We start from the raw sequence: 18,283 nt of genomic DNA, 5'->3' as shown, positions 1-18,283 counted from the left end.
AAGTGTTAAGGAGCAAAGATTTCACTTTGAAGTGTGTCTGACCCAAGCCATGGTATTTTCAATAGCCTCTTATGCATGTGAGAGCTGGACAATGAATAAGGAAGACCAAAGAAGAATTGATGCATTTGAATTGTGGTGTTGGCGAAGAATATGGAATATAACATGGACTATGAAGAATGAACAAATCTGTCTTTCAGGAAGTATGGCTAGAAAGGTCCTTAGAAATAAGAATGGCCAGACATTATCTCCCATACTTTGGTCATGTTGTCAGAAGAAAACAAACCCCAGAAAAGGATATCATGCTCGGTAAAGCAGAAGGTCAGCAAAAAAGGGGAACACACTCAATGAGATGGATTGATATAATGGCTGTGATGGGCTCAAGCACAGCAATGATTGTGAGGACAGCATGGGACCAGGCAGTGTTTCATTCTGTTGTATGTAGGGTTGCTAAAAATATGAGAAGAGTAACAACAATATCAACAATAATTCCAGTAACAAAATCAGTGGGATGCAGTCATGGGGAAAACACTGATGAGAAGACAGAATGACTAATTTAAGTGGTGACTTTTTCTATGAGTTTATGTGCCTCGACAAGAGAAAGATAGTTTTACCATCCCTGGTTGGTCCAAATGGTTACCATACTTGGCTGCTACCTGAACGCTGGAAGTTTGAATTAATTGAGAGATGCCTCAGAAGAAAAGGCTGGTGATCTACTTTTGAAAAATCAGCCATTGAAAACACTATGGAACACAGTTTTACTCTGACACATTGGCCATCATGAGTTGGAATGACAACAGCAACTGCTTTTGGGCTTTCGTTAGCCAAATTGCAAACAGGTAATCCAAATATCCTGATTCTGTTAATAAAATATTTATTTTTATGTATTTATAATCTGGCCAGTTAAAAAAGTGTTTTCCAGTGGTGTATACAATAAATCTGAATTAAAAATGTGGGTAAAAAGAAAAGATATTAATATACAAAATGCATGGTGATCCTACTGTATAAAAATATGCAACTAGTATTTAATGCAAAGCTAAGACTATTAGGACTGCAGCTCTAACTGAAGTACTTATGTCAAATAGTCAATATATCTTTAGGTGTAGTGAGAGTAGTTTATAAATCCAAGCAACAATCTTCAAAATAGGACTTCTAGATAAATGTTTAATGACTAAAGTTTAGCTAAGTTTCAGTCTATAAAGTCACACATTATTATTTTTTAGTATCTATTAAATAAAATATATTTCTCTTTACTTATTTTAGAAACATTCTTGATTTAAAAACTGACTGAAATTTACAACTTTTCAAAAAACACTTTATAATATTATTATGCAACTAACAGTACAATATGTGATAGCACATGATTAAAACAGAAACACACATCACCACCTTGTCCAAAATCCACAATGAGTATTTAATATTTTCTGCTCATTCCTTTTAAGAAACTGCATGTGGGATAAGACAGAAGACTTACTCAGTGAACTGTACCTCCAGCAACGAGGCTTGTTTTGCAATACCTAAGTCATTTCTAGAATATGCCACTTTCATAGTACACTGATATAGAAAGTCTTAGTAAAACCAAACTAGCTGTTAATATTCCTTTTGCATTTAAAGTGAAGGAGACTTAGCTAAGTCACACAAAACCATACTGACCTACACAAACATGGGTCAGTGCTGTGGACTAAAAACATCTTTGAATACCTTCATTCTTTTTCTGGGCTACTACTCTCTGCCTCTAACCTAAATCATAGTCACCTGCCTTCTCTCAACCACTATATTCTACTTTAGTAACTCAAGTAGCTCTTGAAATTCTCCTTTCTTCCAAGAAGTTCCCCTTGACTTGTTGGAAAAGGATTCCTTGAACCACCTCATTTGGGCATGGGGATTTTATGTCCCTATCTCTCCATTCTTGGGCCACAGAAGCATTTAACATGCTCCTATGTTGCTAGAGGGTGTAGTCCTCTGCCATTTATATGCTTTGCTGAAGCTGGAGAGCAGAAAACATGTTCAGCTGGGAGGAAGAGCTGTGAGTGTGAATTAATGAGACACGAAGTCAGACACCTACCAAGTTGAGCCCTGACCTGGTCACTTATCAACCTCATAATCGGAGATAAGTTACTAACCTCTAAGTCCCAATTTCCTCATCTGGGGAAAGGTTCATGGATATAGGCTACCTAGCTCATGAAGTTGTCAAAAGGTTGTCACGAGGATTAAATAAGATAATTTGGCACATGGTAACCAAGGGCAAAACCAAACCTATTGCCATCCAGTCAATTCTGACTCCTACAGGACTGAGTAGAACTGCCTCATAAAGTTTCCAAGGCTGTAAATATTTACAGAAGTAGACTGCCATGTCTTTCTCCCACGAAGCAGCTGCTGGGTTCGAATCACTGATCCTTTGGTTAGCAGGAGAGTGTTTAACTAGTATGCCACCAGGGCTCCTAGGTCATGGTAAGTCCCTGAAAAATAGGGATTAGGGCACCTGAAAGATGCTTTCTGCCACTAATCAGGCAAACACAGGGCAAACGTAAATTTAAATGTTTGAGTGGTAAAACTTGACATAAAATACTAATAAAAATATTTTGAAATAAAGATGCTTGGAGAAAAAGTCAACTAAATTATATCTTACACTGAAGACAGAGCCTTTATTGGCTGAATGCTCTGAACTAGATATTGAAAATAACACAAACATTCAGGATCCCAGTTTTGTTGTTGACCTCATAGCCATGTTAGATTTCAGTGGTTAACATACTTAAGAGAGACACAGTCCCTCTATTGCATAGCATGCCTTATCAAAAACATTTATAAAAGATTAAACTTTCTTTTCCAATTACTATGATTTCCTCACATACATCAATGAACAAACACAACAGCATTTGATTACACAGAATAAAAATACAGTAAGGATGGCTTCACTGTGCTCTAAAATTACTTGTACTGTTAAACACATTCACTTCAGTATAAAAAAGGGGATTCTATGGCACCCACAGAAGTCTGAAAACTTGACAAGCAGACTACAAATAGAGAATTGCTCAATTTTCTGAAGCATATGGTATGACAGTATTAGGTGAGGGAAAGTCATGTTGTGAGGTCATGGTGACCTGGGCTGACTCTAGGAAGACATAGTCAGTGGTGGATAGAGGACACATGGCACATGGCTCAGCTGCAGCTTGTGCTGCACAGTGATGAGGTGCTTCCTTCTAATCTTAGAAAATGCAGGTGGTACAGGTTAGCATTCTCTTAGCTACTGAGTAACATACTCCAAAGGGTAAGAAGTGGTAGAGAGAAAACAAACTGTTGGGGTAAGGAGCCAGAAGATGTGCAAGGGACTGTAATGGATAGGGTATGAGCCATCAGTGCCAATGGTTGAATTGCTCTTTAGCCAACACTGGAGACTGTAGCCATCACAATAAAGCAGTTACATGCAATATTAAGGTCCTCAGGAACAGGTAAACACATTAACAAGACTTTAGTTACATAAAGCAAATGAAGAGTGATGTGAAAACAAAAATTACTGAGAAGATGCATAATGTTCACCATTGTGAAAATAAAAATCAGACAAATGGAAATTCATGGCTATCTGGACAACCAATAATCTACCCCAAATACATCATTTTTAATGCAGATCACAAATTTTTGTATAAATCTACTTGAATTAGGAAACTTAGAGCAGTTTGCATAAACATAAAATAAAGTTTTAAGTGCTACTGCACAGTTTAGGACAGTTAAAGCCCCAAAGATGCCTAAATGTAATTTCCCAAGTCTCTATTTACCAATATCTCCATGTGTCTTGGAAGCTGCTGACAGGAAAAGTCCTCGATTGGAGACACTGAGAAATGCTGCTGTACACAGACAACAAAGGCCATCTCAAAACACTCCTTGCACAGTACTTACTCCTCATGCCACATAGAGCTAAGAGAAGCATAGGGTGTGAAACGTGGTTCAAATAGTCATACAGGGCCCAATCCAATAGAGATTACAAAGCCAGTACTGCTTGGCCATTTCAACAAACATCATTTTGGTTACAAGAAAACACATACCACATTTTTCTAAGTTACCAATTGGGAAAAAAAGAAAAACTACAATCCCAGTGTTTTATACACAATATCCTCAGGGAATTTAGGGATGTTAAGTTTTATTATTATTATCTTTTAGACTGCTCTCATTTTGCAGGTAATTATGTTTTCATCATGGTTGAAGAAGTAGCTTGGAAACAGGTGAGCTGCAAGTGCATACTACTCTTGAACTTGTTCAGAAGTTCTTCCAGTAACCTGCAAAGGAGGAGAGATTACTTTACAGCCTGACAGAATGAAGGCTGCCTACGAACATAAGAAAACATTCAGTGGAACCAATTACTCAGTCCTGACTTTGCCTTGATGTTTTCACAAGGTAGCTGAAATGTTTACTATTTATCAAATCTTAGCTTAGCAACAGAAGTCAATCAATCTCCCTCATGTCTCTTAACTGCAGATTAATTAGGTTCCTCCTTAAAACAAACTTTCTAATGTTCGAGCATATTTTTGCTTTTTAATTGCCATTTCAAAAAGTTATATATACTAAAATTCACTCTTTTTGGTGTACAAGTCTATGAATGTTGACAAACAACTATAGTAGTGGAATGAAAATCAAGAAATGGAACAGTTACAACACCCCCCAAAATTCCATTGTGCTGCCCTTTGTAGTCAACATTTCCCTCAAGCCCTAGCTTCCAGCACCGAGTAACCACTGATCTATTTTCTCTTGCTTTAATTTTATATTTTTGTCTTTAACAAATATTAGAGAGTGGTGAATTAAATTAGCATATTAGGGACCCAAAGAATCAGGGTTAGTTCTAACTCCACTGTGCAGATCATTCTACTACTTGATAGCTCAAGTGTTCCCCAATTGATATGATATAGTCATATGCTAGAGTAGAAGGCAAGAAGAGTCCACATGGGGCAGATGAAGCACCAAGAACTGGGCTCCAACTACATTAACATGCCTCATCTGAAGATAAAAGTCTGGTGCTGTTTTGGCAGTCATTTTTTCGGGACCTTCTATGTGTCAGGCACAGCACCTCAAAAAAAAAATTATGGGCCATACATATTATTTATTACATTCAAAAGATTATGTCATAATCTAACAATGCTCAGTATTAGAACACTGTAAAATAATAGTGATTATTTTAATCTTTTATCATCTTTATTTTAAAGACATGAACAAGGTTTGGAAGCAAGTCAGAGAGATTGAATTTAGTGAAAAGAGAACAAAGCAAGTAAATGGAAGAAAGGGTTGTAGGTATGGGCCTTGTTTATATATCCATTCATCTGCTCATTAGGAACAAAGACAAGGACTACACTAGGTACATGCAAATAAAACTATCTGCTACCTACTATTCAACACTTTGTCCAAGCCTCATTCCTATGTGCTATTTCCTAGTCATCATCACAACCTGGCCGATTGTGATCTCTCTTCCTTCTGAGTGTCTACAACATTCACCTTTGCTATGTCCCTATTCCAGCACAAACTTGAAACTGTCTAACTCCATTAATTATCTTCTTTAGAAGTGTGTTTATCATTTCTCTAACAAGACCACTCACTGTTTGAGGACTAGGATCATGTCTGATATGTCTTGAATCCTTCACAGAACCCAGCACAGTAGTTGTCATATAGCAAGGACACCATAGTACTTGTGTGTTGACTGATCCACCAGATGAAAGGTGGGTGGGCTCAGCTGATGATGTTGATTGGACAAAGGTCTACAATGCCTCTGTGTTTTGGGGAGGGCAGGTTGGTACTCATGACATCTGCTGGTCTAGACTTCCTCAGGTCAGAATTTCCATGACATGCAGCAGTGAGTGGCCAAGGTTAAACTCAGGTTGCATCATTAATGCAGTACTAATGAAATACATACAATTTTACTATGCTATATATACAAATCTTATTATTTTTAAATACTTTATATTTTCTAGAGCACAAACTATCATTTTACATTGTTAGCTACTCCATGAGGAAAAAAACAAAGCACAGATCCTGGATTTTACTAAGATGTTTTCTTTTATACAAATCTAGATATTCTCTTCTTAAAAACAAACAAATGATATAATTTACTGTGTGAGTGAAAATAAGCTTTCTTATGACTTTTTCACTATTACTTAAAACAAGAAAGGAGCTTAGTACTTAATCATAATAAACCCAGAAGAAAGGTTTTACCTTATGTTGTCACCTGACACTCTCCCAGGCAAAGTAAAGTTAACAGAACACACACAAACTATTAAGGGCTATTAAGTAATGCTTGTGTTTAAATCCAAATCATTAAAAAATTCTAAAAAGGGTACTTTTGGATAATAAAAGTTACCTAATGGATTCTGAGGACCTCTGGTAGCATAGTGCCTAAGGCACTTGCCTGCTAACCAGAAGGCTGGTGGTTCAAACCCACTAGCCACTCCTCAGAAGGAAGGTTGGGCAATCTACTTTTGTAGTGATACCACCTCGGAAACCAAAGGAGGAGTCGCTATGAGTCAGGTCTGAATCAGTGGCACATAATAACAACAACAACAATGGATTCTGAGAAGAAAACACAGAACTTACTTTTTATCTGCTCCACTTGAGAGTTGAGGCAGGACTTCCAAAGCTTGTTTAAAACTAGACCTGGACATAAACATTAACATGAAGGCTGAAGCATTTCATACTTCTAAGGAAATTTAGAGGATTATTAGACAATTCTTTAGCATATCTTACATATAAAAACCAAAATGAGCCAGTGAATCAAGTGGAAATATAAGAAAAAGTAAAAGTGGAAACAACAGAAAAGTAAAAGTAAGGGCAGTTACCAGATGGAAGCTTTGTAACAGAGTCAGAAAAAATAGAGTAGGAAACGAAACATAACTTGAAAAGCTAAGGAGAAATTGATTAGAGAAAGGGTACTACTCATGATAGATGAGAGCTTACTGTGATAGTTAATTAAGAAAAAAGTCTTTCTTTTCAACAAATGTTGTTAGGTGCTGTTGAGTTGTCTCTGACTCAAAGTAACCCTATGCACAGCAGAACAAAACACTGCCTGGTCTTGAGCCAGCTCCATGATTCTTGCTGTACTTGCTATACTCGAGCCCATCACCACTGCCACCATGTTACTGCATCTTGTTGAGGGCCTTTCTCCCTTTCGTTGACCCTCCACCTTACCAAGCATGATGATCTTCTCCAGAGAATGGTCCCTTCTGACAACATGACCAAAGTAGGTGAGATGAAGTCTTGCCACTCTCACCTCCAAGGAGCATTCTGGCTGCACCTCCTCCAGGACAGATCTGTTAGTTCTTTTAGCAGTCCATGGTACTTTCAGCATTCTTCACCAATACTACAGCTCAAAAGCATGCATTCTTCTTTGGTCTACCTTATTCATTGTCCAGCTCTCACATGCATATGAGGTGATTGAAAATACCACGGCTTGTGTCAGGCACACCTTAGTCCTCAAGGAGACACCTTTGCTCTTCAGCACTTGAAAGAGGTCCTTTGCAGTTGATTCGCCCAGTGCTATACCTCGTGTGATGTCCTGACTGCTGCTTCCATTGGTGTCAGTTGTAGAACCAAACAATGTGAAGTCTTTGACAATTTCAATCTTTTCTCCATTTATCGTGATGGACCAGTTGTGAGGATTTTTGTTTTCTTTATATTGAGATGTAATCCATAGTGCAGATTGTATTCTTCAATATTCATCAGTAAGTACTTCAAGTCATCCTCACACCACATTCTTCTTCATGTAATCCAACTTCTTGGATTATTTACTCAGCATAGAATGAGTAAGTGTGGTGAAAGGATACAACCCAGACACACTCCCTTCTTGACTGTAAACCATGCAGTGTTCCCTTTTTTTGTTTGAACAACAGCCCCCTGGTCTATGTACAGGTTCCTCATGAGTACAATTATGTGTTCTGGAATTCCTATTCTTCTCAATGTTATCCACAATTTGTTATGATCCACACAATCAAGTGCTTTTGCATAATCAATAAAACACAAATAAACATCTTTCTGGTATTCTTTGCTTTGAGCCAAGATCCATCTGACAATAGTAATGATATCCCTCATTCCACGTCCTCTTCTGAATCCAGTTTATATTACTGGAATTTCTCTGTCAATATACTGCTGCAACCATTTTTGCGTTATCTTCAGTAAGATTTTACTTGCATGTGATATTAATGATATTGTTTGATAATTTCCACATTCTGTGGGATCACCTTTTTCTGGAATGGGTACAAATATGGATCTCTTCCAGTGAGTTGGCCAGGTAGCTGTCTTCCAAATCTCAAGGTGATCCAAATCCCAAGTGAGTGCCTCCAGTGGGGCATCTGTTTGCTGAAACATTTCAGTGGGTATTCTGTCAATTCCTTGAGCCTTGTTATTCGCTAATTCTTTCAGTGCAGCTTTGACTTCTTCCTTCAATACCATTGGTTGTTGAACATATGCCACCTCCTGAAATGGATGAAGATAGACCAGCTTTTTTGGTACAGTGACTCTGTGTATTCCTTCCATCTTCTTTTGATGCTTCCTGCATCATTCAATATTTTGCCCATAGAATCTCTCAATATTGCAACTCAAGGCTTAATTTTTTTCCTCAGTTCTTTCAGCTTGAGAAATGCCAAGTGGGTTCTTCTCTTTTGGTTTTCTAACTCCAGGTCTTTGCACATTTCATTATAGTAATTGGCTTTGTCTTCTCAAGCTCCTCTTTTAAATCTTCTGTTCAGCTTTTTATCTTGTCATTTCTTCCATTTGCTTTAGCTACTCTCTGCTCAAGGGCAAGTTTCAGAGTCTCTTCTGACATCCATTTTGGTCTTTTCTTTCTTTCTCATATTTTTAACGACCTCTTGCTTTCTTCATGGGTGATGCTCTTGATGTTATCCCACAATTCTTCTGGTTTTTGTTAACTGGTGTTCAATGCATCAAATCTATTCTTTAGATGGTCTCTAAATTCAGAGGGATATATTCAAGGTTGTATTTTTGGCTCTCCTGGACTTGTTTTAATTGTCTTCAACTTCAAGTTGAACCTGCATATGGGAAGTTGATGGTCTGTTCCACAATCAGCTCTTGGCCTGGTTTTGGCTGAAGATATTGAGCTTTTCCATTACCTCTTGCCACAGATGTAGTCAATCTGATTCCTGTGTACTCCATCTGGTGAAGTCCACTTGCATAGCCACCCTTTGTGTTGTTGAAAAAAGGTATTTGCAATGAATAAGTCATTGATCTTGTAAAATTCTGTCACGCAATCTCCAGCATTATTTCTGTCACCAATGCCAAATTTTCTAACTACTGGCGATTCTTGTTTCCAACTTCTGCATTCTAATCACCAGTGATAAGCCACACATCTTGATTGCTTGCTTGGTCAATTTCAGACTGCAGAAATTGATAAAAATGTTCAATTCCTCATCTTTTTCTTTGGTGGTTGGTGCATAAATTTGAATAATAGTAGTATTAATGGCTCTTCCTTGTAGATGTATGGATATTATCCTATCACTGACATCACTGTACTTCAGGAAAGGTCTTGAAACATCCTTTGTGATGATGAATGCCACGCCATTCCTCTTCGATTTGTCATTCCCGGCATAGTAGATCATATGGTTGTCTGATTCAAAATGCCCCAAACCCGTTCATTTCAGCTTACTAATGCCTAGGATATCAATCTGTATGTGTTTCATTTCATTTTTGACAACTTCCAATTTTCCTAGATTCATACTTCGTACATTCCATGTTCTGATTATTAATGGATGTTTGCAGTTGTTTCTCCTCAATTTGAGTCGTGCCACCTCAGCACATGGAATTCCGAAAAGATGCACATCATCCATATCATTAAGGTTGGTTCTACTCTGATGAAGTAGTTCTTTCTCAGTCCTGTTTTGAGTGCCTTCCAACCCAAGGGGCTCATCTTCCTGCACTGTGTTGGACAATGTTTCCAATGTATTCATAAAGTTGCCCAGTAATGTATCAGACAGTGTTTCTCTGTTATTCATATTTCAACAAATACTATAGCCAAAACAAGCTGAAAAGGTTAAGATTAAGTGGAAACAGGGACATATCTCCACCATCTTTTTTGTTTCATGCATACTTCTTCTTAATTAAGCAAAAGAAATGTGATGCTATTGTCCGTTATTTTTCCATCAATAATTTATTTCATCATCAATGGTAAGAATGACAATGATGAAGAGGATGTCACCACTCATTTGTAGTGAACTGATATTAAGAAAGTGACTTTACACATTTCTCATTTAATTCCTCACAGAATTTATCTGTAAGACCAAGATTTATCTAGCTTTGCCTAGAAGGTATAATTACCTTCCTTTTACAGATAAGGAACTTAAGTTCAGAAAGGTTAACTTAGTGGTGGAAAAAAAATAAGGCACTTACACAAAGTATACATACACATCAAATATGGACCTTATGTTATCTATCTTATGTACATTATGGAGAAATGTGATGGTTGGGAAAAGATGGGGTTAAATAACTAACATGGTAGACATCTAGAAAATCACTTCTGGTTACCCATGGTGAACAAGAAAGAGAAGCTAACTTCATTGGTTAGGAAAAGCATAAGAATTCGTTTCCACTGTAATGACAGAATGATGGCATGAACCGGGTCATCAAATGCTGGAAGTGAATGAATATGTATATTGCACTAAGAGTCCTTAAAGATTTTATGTGTATACTCCTTGGTTTCTCAGGCACAGTAAAAACATAACCCAGTATTTCCTAGGTAATATTGCCAATGTATAGTAAATAGTGCTGTTTTAGTTCACCTACTGATATTTTTATGATAGGAAATCCTGACTTTCATTCAAAGGAGCCAAAAATTAACAAGTTTCCACTACAAAATTTTGTAGACAAACCACAAGGCTTCCTCTTATGCTGATATTTACAACACTTAATCTGTCCAATCAGACTCTGCTATGGACTCAATTCTGCTTTTATCCTTTTTTTTAAGGAAGTACATGTTTGCTACATCATTTATGAGACTAAGATTTATCAGTTGTGAATGAAAAATATGGCATATTAAACTTCTTTCCTTTTTATTGTGCTAGAAAGAAGCAGTCTTGAAAGTTCTTGGCTAATTGTGAGTTTATGTTAAAAAACTGATTAATCATTATAAACTTTATCACATATCAGATAATCATGAAAATTTATTCTGATTAATTATTTTTACAAATAATGTTATACAATACAACAAGACCACTTAGCATCTTACTTGCTTTCAGGTGTCAGGTAAATGGCCACAGTATCCCTTAAGGCACAGATTTCAAGTCTTGCCTAAAGAATAGAAAAGGACAAAAGTGACAATTGGAAAATGCTTTCATTATCAAATAAAAACAAGAGTGTGGTTTAGCCTTGGCAGAGCCCAACAAGTGCAGGACTTTAATCGGCATTGAGTCACCACCATGGTGACAATTAATTATGCATAGGCTCTCTAAAGCAGCCTAAAGAAATAGGTAATGGCGAAATATTCTTTTACTTAAAATTAATATGCAGTCAAGTGTGTAACTGTGTGAAGTTAAGGGAGCTAGATGTCTTCTTATGAAAGGTACAAATGTGGAATGATTTTCCAGTAGTCTGCATTTATTATTCAACAAGTAATTTTTTTCTAGTCTGGTAGTGAAAGGAAGGGGCCTCTTAAACACTGCCCTGTGTTAATTCCCTCTCCCACAGCCAATCCTCTGGTTGGCTTATTTCCTTACACTTACAACTGTACAGGGACACAGACTCTAATCTCAAAAGCAAACCTAAAGTTCTACAGATACAACACCACAGCTATCAATTTAATAGCTGGCTTTTTTGTAGAGTAAAAAGTCAATCCTAAAATGTACGCAGAAATGAAAGGGACTCAGGATAGTCAAAACAATCTTGAAAAAGAACAACAAAGAAGGTCGACTCATACTATGCAATGAAGATAGTACAGTACTGGCATATGGATAGACCAAATCAATGGAACAAAATTAAATCCTCAAATCTGTGGTCAAGGGTGCCTGTTACAGATTGAATTGTGTTCCTCAAAAATGTGTGTTATAAATCCTAACCTCTATGTCTGTGGTTATAATCTCATTTGGGAATGAGTTCTCTTTATACTAATGATACAGGATTAGTGTACGGTATGTCTTAAGTCAATTTCTTTTGGCATATAAAAGAGTTTAACCAAGCAAGTGAAAGAAGCAGAGATGTGGGAATAGATACCAAGTCACATGAAGATTGCTCAGGAGCAGGAGCTCAAAGAGACAAGGACATTCCTCCAGAGCTGGAAGAGAGAGACCCTGGTCCTAGAGCTGGCACTCTGAATTTGTATTTCTAGCCTCCTAAACTGTGAAAAAATAAATTTCTGTTTGCTCAAGTCATTGACTTGTTGTATTTCTGTGATAGTGAAAAAACAAAAAACAATAAACAACCCAAACCCACTGCCATGAAATCAATTCTGACTTCTAGTGACTCCCATTAGATTCCCAAGGTGGTAAATCTTTACAGAAGTAGATTGCCCCATCCTCCTTCCAGAGAGTGGCTGGTGGGTTTGAACTGCCAACTTTCTGGTTAGCAGTCAAATGCCTTAGGCACTGTGCCAACAGCACTAGATAACTAAAATAGTGCCAAAATAACTAAATGGGAAAAGAACAGCCTTTCAACAATGGTGTTGGAAGCACTGGATATCCACACATGAAAGAATAAAGTTCTATCCCCTGCTTAACACAAAAAATAACTCAAAATGGGTCACAGACCTAAATGTAAGAGATGAAACTTTCTCTCAGAAAAAAAAAAAAAAAAAGAGTAAATCTTTGTGATCATGGGCTGAACAAAGTTTTCTTAAAAAAGACACCAAACCACAAATAATAAAAGAAAAAATAATTTGGATGTCATCAAAATTAAAACTTGCTATGATGCAGAAGTTACCACGAAGAAAATGAAAAGACAACCTACAGAATGTGAGATAAATTTTGCAAATGATGTATCTGATAAGTGACTTGTATCCAAAATATATAAAGACCTCTTATAACTTAATAAAAAGATAAATAATTCAATTTAAAAATGAACAAAGGAACTGAATAGATAGTATATCAAGGAAGATATACAATTATCTAATAAACACATGATAATGTATTGCACATTATTAGTCATTGTTGTTGTTGTTTGTTGCTGCTGAGTAGATTTCAACTCATGGTGACCCCATGTGTGCAGAGTAGGTTTTTCAAGTCTGTGACCTATAGGAAGCAGCAGATCACCAGGCCTGTCTTCCAAGTCACTGCTGTATGTATTCAAAGCACCAAACTTTGTTTGCTAGAAACTAGTGCTTAACCATTTGCACCAAGTACTCCTCATTAATTATGAGGGAAATGTAAATCAAAACCAAAATAAGATACTACTTCAACCACTACAACGGCTATAATCAAAAAGAAAGACAATAGGACAGACTTCCACACTAACATGGCAGTGTAAGGAGCTATACACTCATGTCCCTGACAAAACACACACACACACACAAACACATACACACACACACAAAACCCCAGCAGAAACTGACAGAAACAACTTTGTCAGAACTATGAAAGTCAGTCAAAGCAACTGAGTGAATGTTGAATCAAGAAAAAGGCAATGTCAAACTGTAGAAAACTTTGCTTTTTTTATATGCTGGACCTCACCCTTCCCTGGCTTAATGTTGTCTTAAAGGTGTGAAAACAAAACAAAACAAAACAAACTTTACTGCTGTCGAGTTGGTTCCAACTCATAGCAGCCCTCCTGGGGTTTTTGAGGCAGTATCTCTACACAAGTAGATTGCCCAGTCTTCCTTCCGAGGAGTGGCTGGTGGGTTTGAACCACCAGCCTTCTGGTTAGCAGTCAAATGCCTTAGGCACTATGTCACCACAGCATTCCCAAAGAGGGAGTCTAGTCTGACTCCAGAGGTAGAACAGAAATCTTATTCACAAATTATTATGTGTTTCTCTCTGTTCTAACCTGTCTGGGGTGGAGGTGGCATGACAGACTAAAGCAAGATGTTCACCTTGGTTTCACCTGTCTCAGAACTAACTCAGGGCAGAAAGGTGGTGTACAATGCCCAAAAGATGTAACGTCCTGGGGCCAAATAAGAATGCAATGAAGGCATACCATAAATACCTAAAAACTAAAAGGAGAAGGTAGGGAGACAGTTTCTTTGGGAAATTAGGGCTTTCAAAAGTACTATGTATTTGGCTGCAATGATGTACTCAAGTACAGCAAGGATTATGAGGGTGGTACAGGACTGGGCAGTATTTCGTTCTGTCATATGCAGCATCAGTATGAATTAGAGCTGACACAATGGCACCTAACAACAACATGTATTTGGAAAACTGAGAAAGCCACATGTATGCTCAGGACAAGAGGCATGCTTAGAAAATACCTGAGAACAACCTATACTTTCACCTCAGACTGAAACTAAGGTGTACTTTTACTTCATGCTGAACTTGAAATGTACATGTGCTCAGTGTACATGTGGTTCAGTGCTGAAGGAGGGTCTGGCACACACAATTTTCAAGGACTACAAGAAGTGTTTACCCCCTTGAAGTAAATAACTGTGAAAATAACACTAGCTGAACACAAGGTAAAAAGTAGACTTCAATGTTCACACATGACCAGAGAAGTAGTCTTTGCAAAATTATTAAGGGGAATTCACTAAGCAAGTAGACTGTAACTGCAAAAATATAAACTAACAAATAAGCAAACAAATCAATGAATAACTAGCCAATCCTGGGGAAAGGAGAAATTATAATAGTCACATGACTCATTCTCAACAAAAAATCACTTACATTCAAAGAAACCAAAAAGAACAGGTCATTCAAAAAACAAAATAAAATAACAGAAGCCTCCAAGTGGAAGTCAAAAAAAAGAAAAAGAAAACAAAACTTACTAAACAAAGACTTTGAAGTAAAAGCATCAAACATACTCAAAGAACTAAGGGAAGTACTGGCCAAAAAACTACAGAAAATCAGGAAAATGATACACAAACAAAAGAAGAATATTAATAATGGGATCAGATTATAAAAAGGAACCAAACATAAAAAATAGAGCTGAAAAGTACAACTAAACAATAATGCATAGAAAACTGGAACCTAACTTGTCGTGTAAATGATCCACCAAAACACAATAAAATACTATTAAGAAAAAAAGTACACCTATTCCTCATTTGGAGCTCTGGTAGCATAGTGGCTAAAGCACTTGACTGCTAACCAGAAGGCTGGCGGTTCAAACCCACCAGCCACTCCTCGGAAGGAAGGTTGGGCAATCCTACTTCCGTAGTGATACTGCCTCGGAAACCCAAGGAGGGGTCGCTATGAGTCAGGGGCGACTCGACGGCACATAACAACAACAACGACATTCCTCATTTACCAACTACCTTGTTATCTGATAATATTATGATAATAATAAAAAGATCTACTTCCGACTATTTTGTGCATTAATGACATGTATATGTGTCCACTTGGCTGGGCCATGATGTTCAGTGGTGCAGTGTAGTAAATTACTTAGTATGGCTTTTCATTGTAAACTCAGTGGTGGAATGAGCAACTGGGGAGCTCCCGATTGTAAATGTTATCTACCTGGGTTATTTCTGTTGGGCGTGGCACAATGCAATGTAATGGGAGGCTCACTCTCAGGTGCTTAGAATTCTATTGTTATGATTGGTTGGTTTGGCCACTCTGCCAAGCTCAAAAGGAGGCCTCCTAGAGGCAGAACTCTCTCTGACTGCTGGTTGAGGAAGATGTGCTACTGAAAGAGACACATGCTCCTGAAAGAGACACGTGCTGCTGGGAAAGAGACGCAAGAGACACGCATTGCTGAGTAAGACACCGAGGGACATGCACTGCTGGGGGAGAGACTGTGAGAGACTTGGCTGAGAGATGGTGGGCTGGGAGAGAGACTGAGCATTCTTCCTGAACTTGAATCGTAGCCTGGTGCTTCCCTAATAAACCCCGTAATCTGTGAGTTCTGTGTGGCCACTGCAGTGAATTGTCGAACCTAGGAGAGAGGGGGTGGGTGCTTTGGGAGGAACAGTTGGTGAAAGAGCTGGAGGGAGGCAGCATGTCTGGCCTTATAGGAATAGGCCTTGGGTTATTGATGGTGGATCTGTCTTTCTCTTGTGGGATTAGAGGAGGTCCGAACATGTGGCCTCCCTGGCCTTTTTGCAGTTGGATAAGCAGTTATGTATTGATGTAATTTGGCAGCTATGTAATGATGCAGTCATCCTCCACTTTTGCATAACACCAATTTTCTCATAATGACCTTGTCTTTGCAATCTTTCCATGTTGATAATGAGGAATGGGTGTAACTGAAAAGAAAAATTCACCAGCAGAGTTCGATAGCAGATTTGAACTGGGGGAAGAAAAGAATCAATGAAGCAGAAGGTAAGACATTAAAATGATCAAGTCTGAGGAACAAAAAGAAAAAGACTGAAGAAAAGTGAAGAGTCAAAAAAAAAAAAAAAATTGTGGGACACCATCATAGGGACTAACATGCATTATCGAAATCTCATAAGGAAAAGAGAAAGAAAGGAGCAGAAAAAAAAATATTTGAAGAAATAATGGCCCAAAATTCAAATTTGATTTAAGAGATGACTCTACATATCCAAGGTCAACAAATGTTTACAGCCAAAGAGATCCACACCAAGTTACATTATAATCAAATTCTTGACATCTAAAGGTAAAGCAAGAATCTTGAAAGCAGGAAGAGAGAAGGGAATCATCACATACAATAGACTCTCAATAAGATTAAGCAAAGATTTTGCCTTATAAACTATGGAGGCCAGAAAATAGGTGGAAGACATATTTAAATGAAATGCTGAAAGAAAGGGACTGTTAATGATGAATTCTCTGTCTACAAAACTATACTGCAAAAGTCACAGTGAAATTAAGATATTCCCTGATAAACAAAAGCTTAGGAAATCTGTTACCATAAGACCTTTACTACAAGAAATGATAAAAGGAGTTCTTCAGATTGAAAGGAAAGAACAGTAAACAGTAACTTGCAGCCTTATTAATAGATAAAGATTTCCAGTAAAGGTAATTTCATGGGTAAATACACAGGCCAATATTATGGTACTTTTGGTCTATACTTGTTACATAATTTAAAAGATAAATGCATTTAAATACTTGTAAAATAATGTTAAAACCAAACTAAACTCACTGCTATTGAGTCAGATCCAACTTGGGTTTCACTATGGAAGTAGATGCCCAATCTTCCTTTTGAGGAATAGCTGGTGGGTTTGGACCGCCAGCCTTCTGGTTAGCAGTCAAATGCTTTAGGCACTATGACACCAGAGCTCCTAAAATAATGTTAGTGGGCATATAATGTAAAAAGATATAATTTGTGACAATAACATAGGTGGGGAGAGAGAGTACTATAGAAATAGAGGTTTCTTGATGCTACCAAAGTTAATTTGGTATCCATTTAAACTAGGTTGTTATATAATTAGGATGTTAAATGTAATTCCCTTGGTAATCATAAAGACAATATCTAAAAAATAAAAACAAAAGGAAAGATGAAGGGAATCCAAATGATTTATTACCAAAATATCAATTAACATACAACAAAGGCAGTAATGGAGGAAATGAGGGACAAAAAAGGTGTATGATGTACAGAAAACAAATAGGAAAATGTTAGAAGTAAGTCCTTTCCTGCCAGTAATTACTTTAAATGTAAATAAACTTCCCAATCCAAAGATAAAGATTGACAGCATGAATTAAAAAATATGCTGCCTATACCAGACATCACTTTAGTTCCAAAGACACAAATAGCTCAAAAGTGAAAGGAAGGAAAAAAATTATTCCATATAAATAATAATCAAAAGATAGCTGAAGTGGCTATATTAACATAGAGTTTAAATAGAAAATTTATTACAAGAAACAAGGAAGACACTACATAATAAAAAAGGTCAGGTAATCATAAAGACATAACAATTATAAATACATATGACCTGAAAAACAAGAGCCTCACAAATATGAAGCAAACATTGACAGAATTGGAGGACAAAATAGGCAGGTCTACAATAAAAGTTGGAGACTTCAATACACCACTTTCAATAATGCATAGCACATCTAGAGAAAAGATCAATAAAGAAATGGAGGACTTGAAGAACACTATAAAGTAACTATACCTTACAGACATTTCACCAAATACAGAAGAATGCACATTCTTCTTTAGTGCACATGTATCATGGTTAGGGATATCCAAGATAAGTTAGGTCACACAAAAAAAAAATCTCAATAAATTTGATTAAGTCACCAAGTCAATGTTGTTGTTGTTGTTAAGTACCGTCGAGTCG

The 18,283-nt window shown here is 37.2% G+C and overlaps 1 protein-coding gene across 1 annotated transcript in view; it reads right to left on the bottom strand.

Moving 5' to 3' along the window:
• Window positions 1-4,174: 4,174 nt before the first annotated feature.
• Window positions 4,175-18,283, bottom strand: part of EXOC2 (exocyst complex component 2) — a 396,050-nt gene continuing 381,941 nt past the window's right edge. Inside the window, exons 25-27 of the mRNA XM_007935377.1 lie at window positions 11,204-11,265; window positions 6,568-6,627; window positions 4,175-4,268 (exon numbers count right to left, since the gene is read on the bottom strand). Of these exons, the coding sequence (XP_007933568.1) occupies window positions 4,175-4,268; window positions 6,568-6,627; window positions 11,204-11,265 (216 nt within the window). The remainder of the gene's footprint in view (window positions 4,269-6,567; window positions 6,628-11,203; window positions 11,266-18,283) is intronic.

The sequence above is a fragment of the Orycteropus afer genome, unplaced genomic scaffold (assembly GCF_000298275.1).
Source record: "Orycteropus afer afer isolate SDZICR_OR568_19922 unplaced genomic scaffold, OryAfe1.0 scaffold00027, whole genome shotgun sequence".
Taxonomy (NCBI): Eukaryota; Metazoa; Chordata; class Mammalia; order Tubulidentata; family Orycteropodidae; genus Orycteropus; species Orycteropus afer.
The sequence above is the reverse complement of the archived record's forward strand: the minus strand, read 5'-3'. Positions and strand labels throughout refer to the sequence as shown.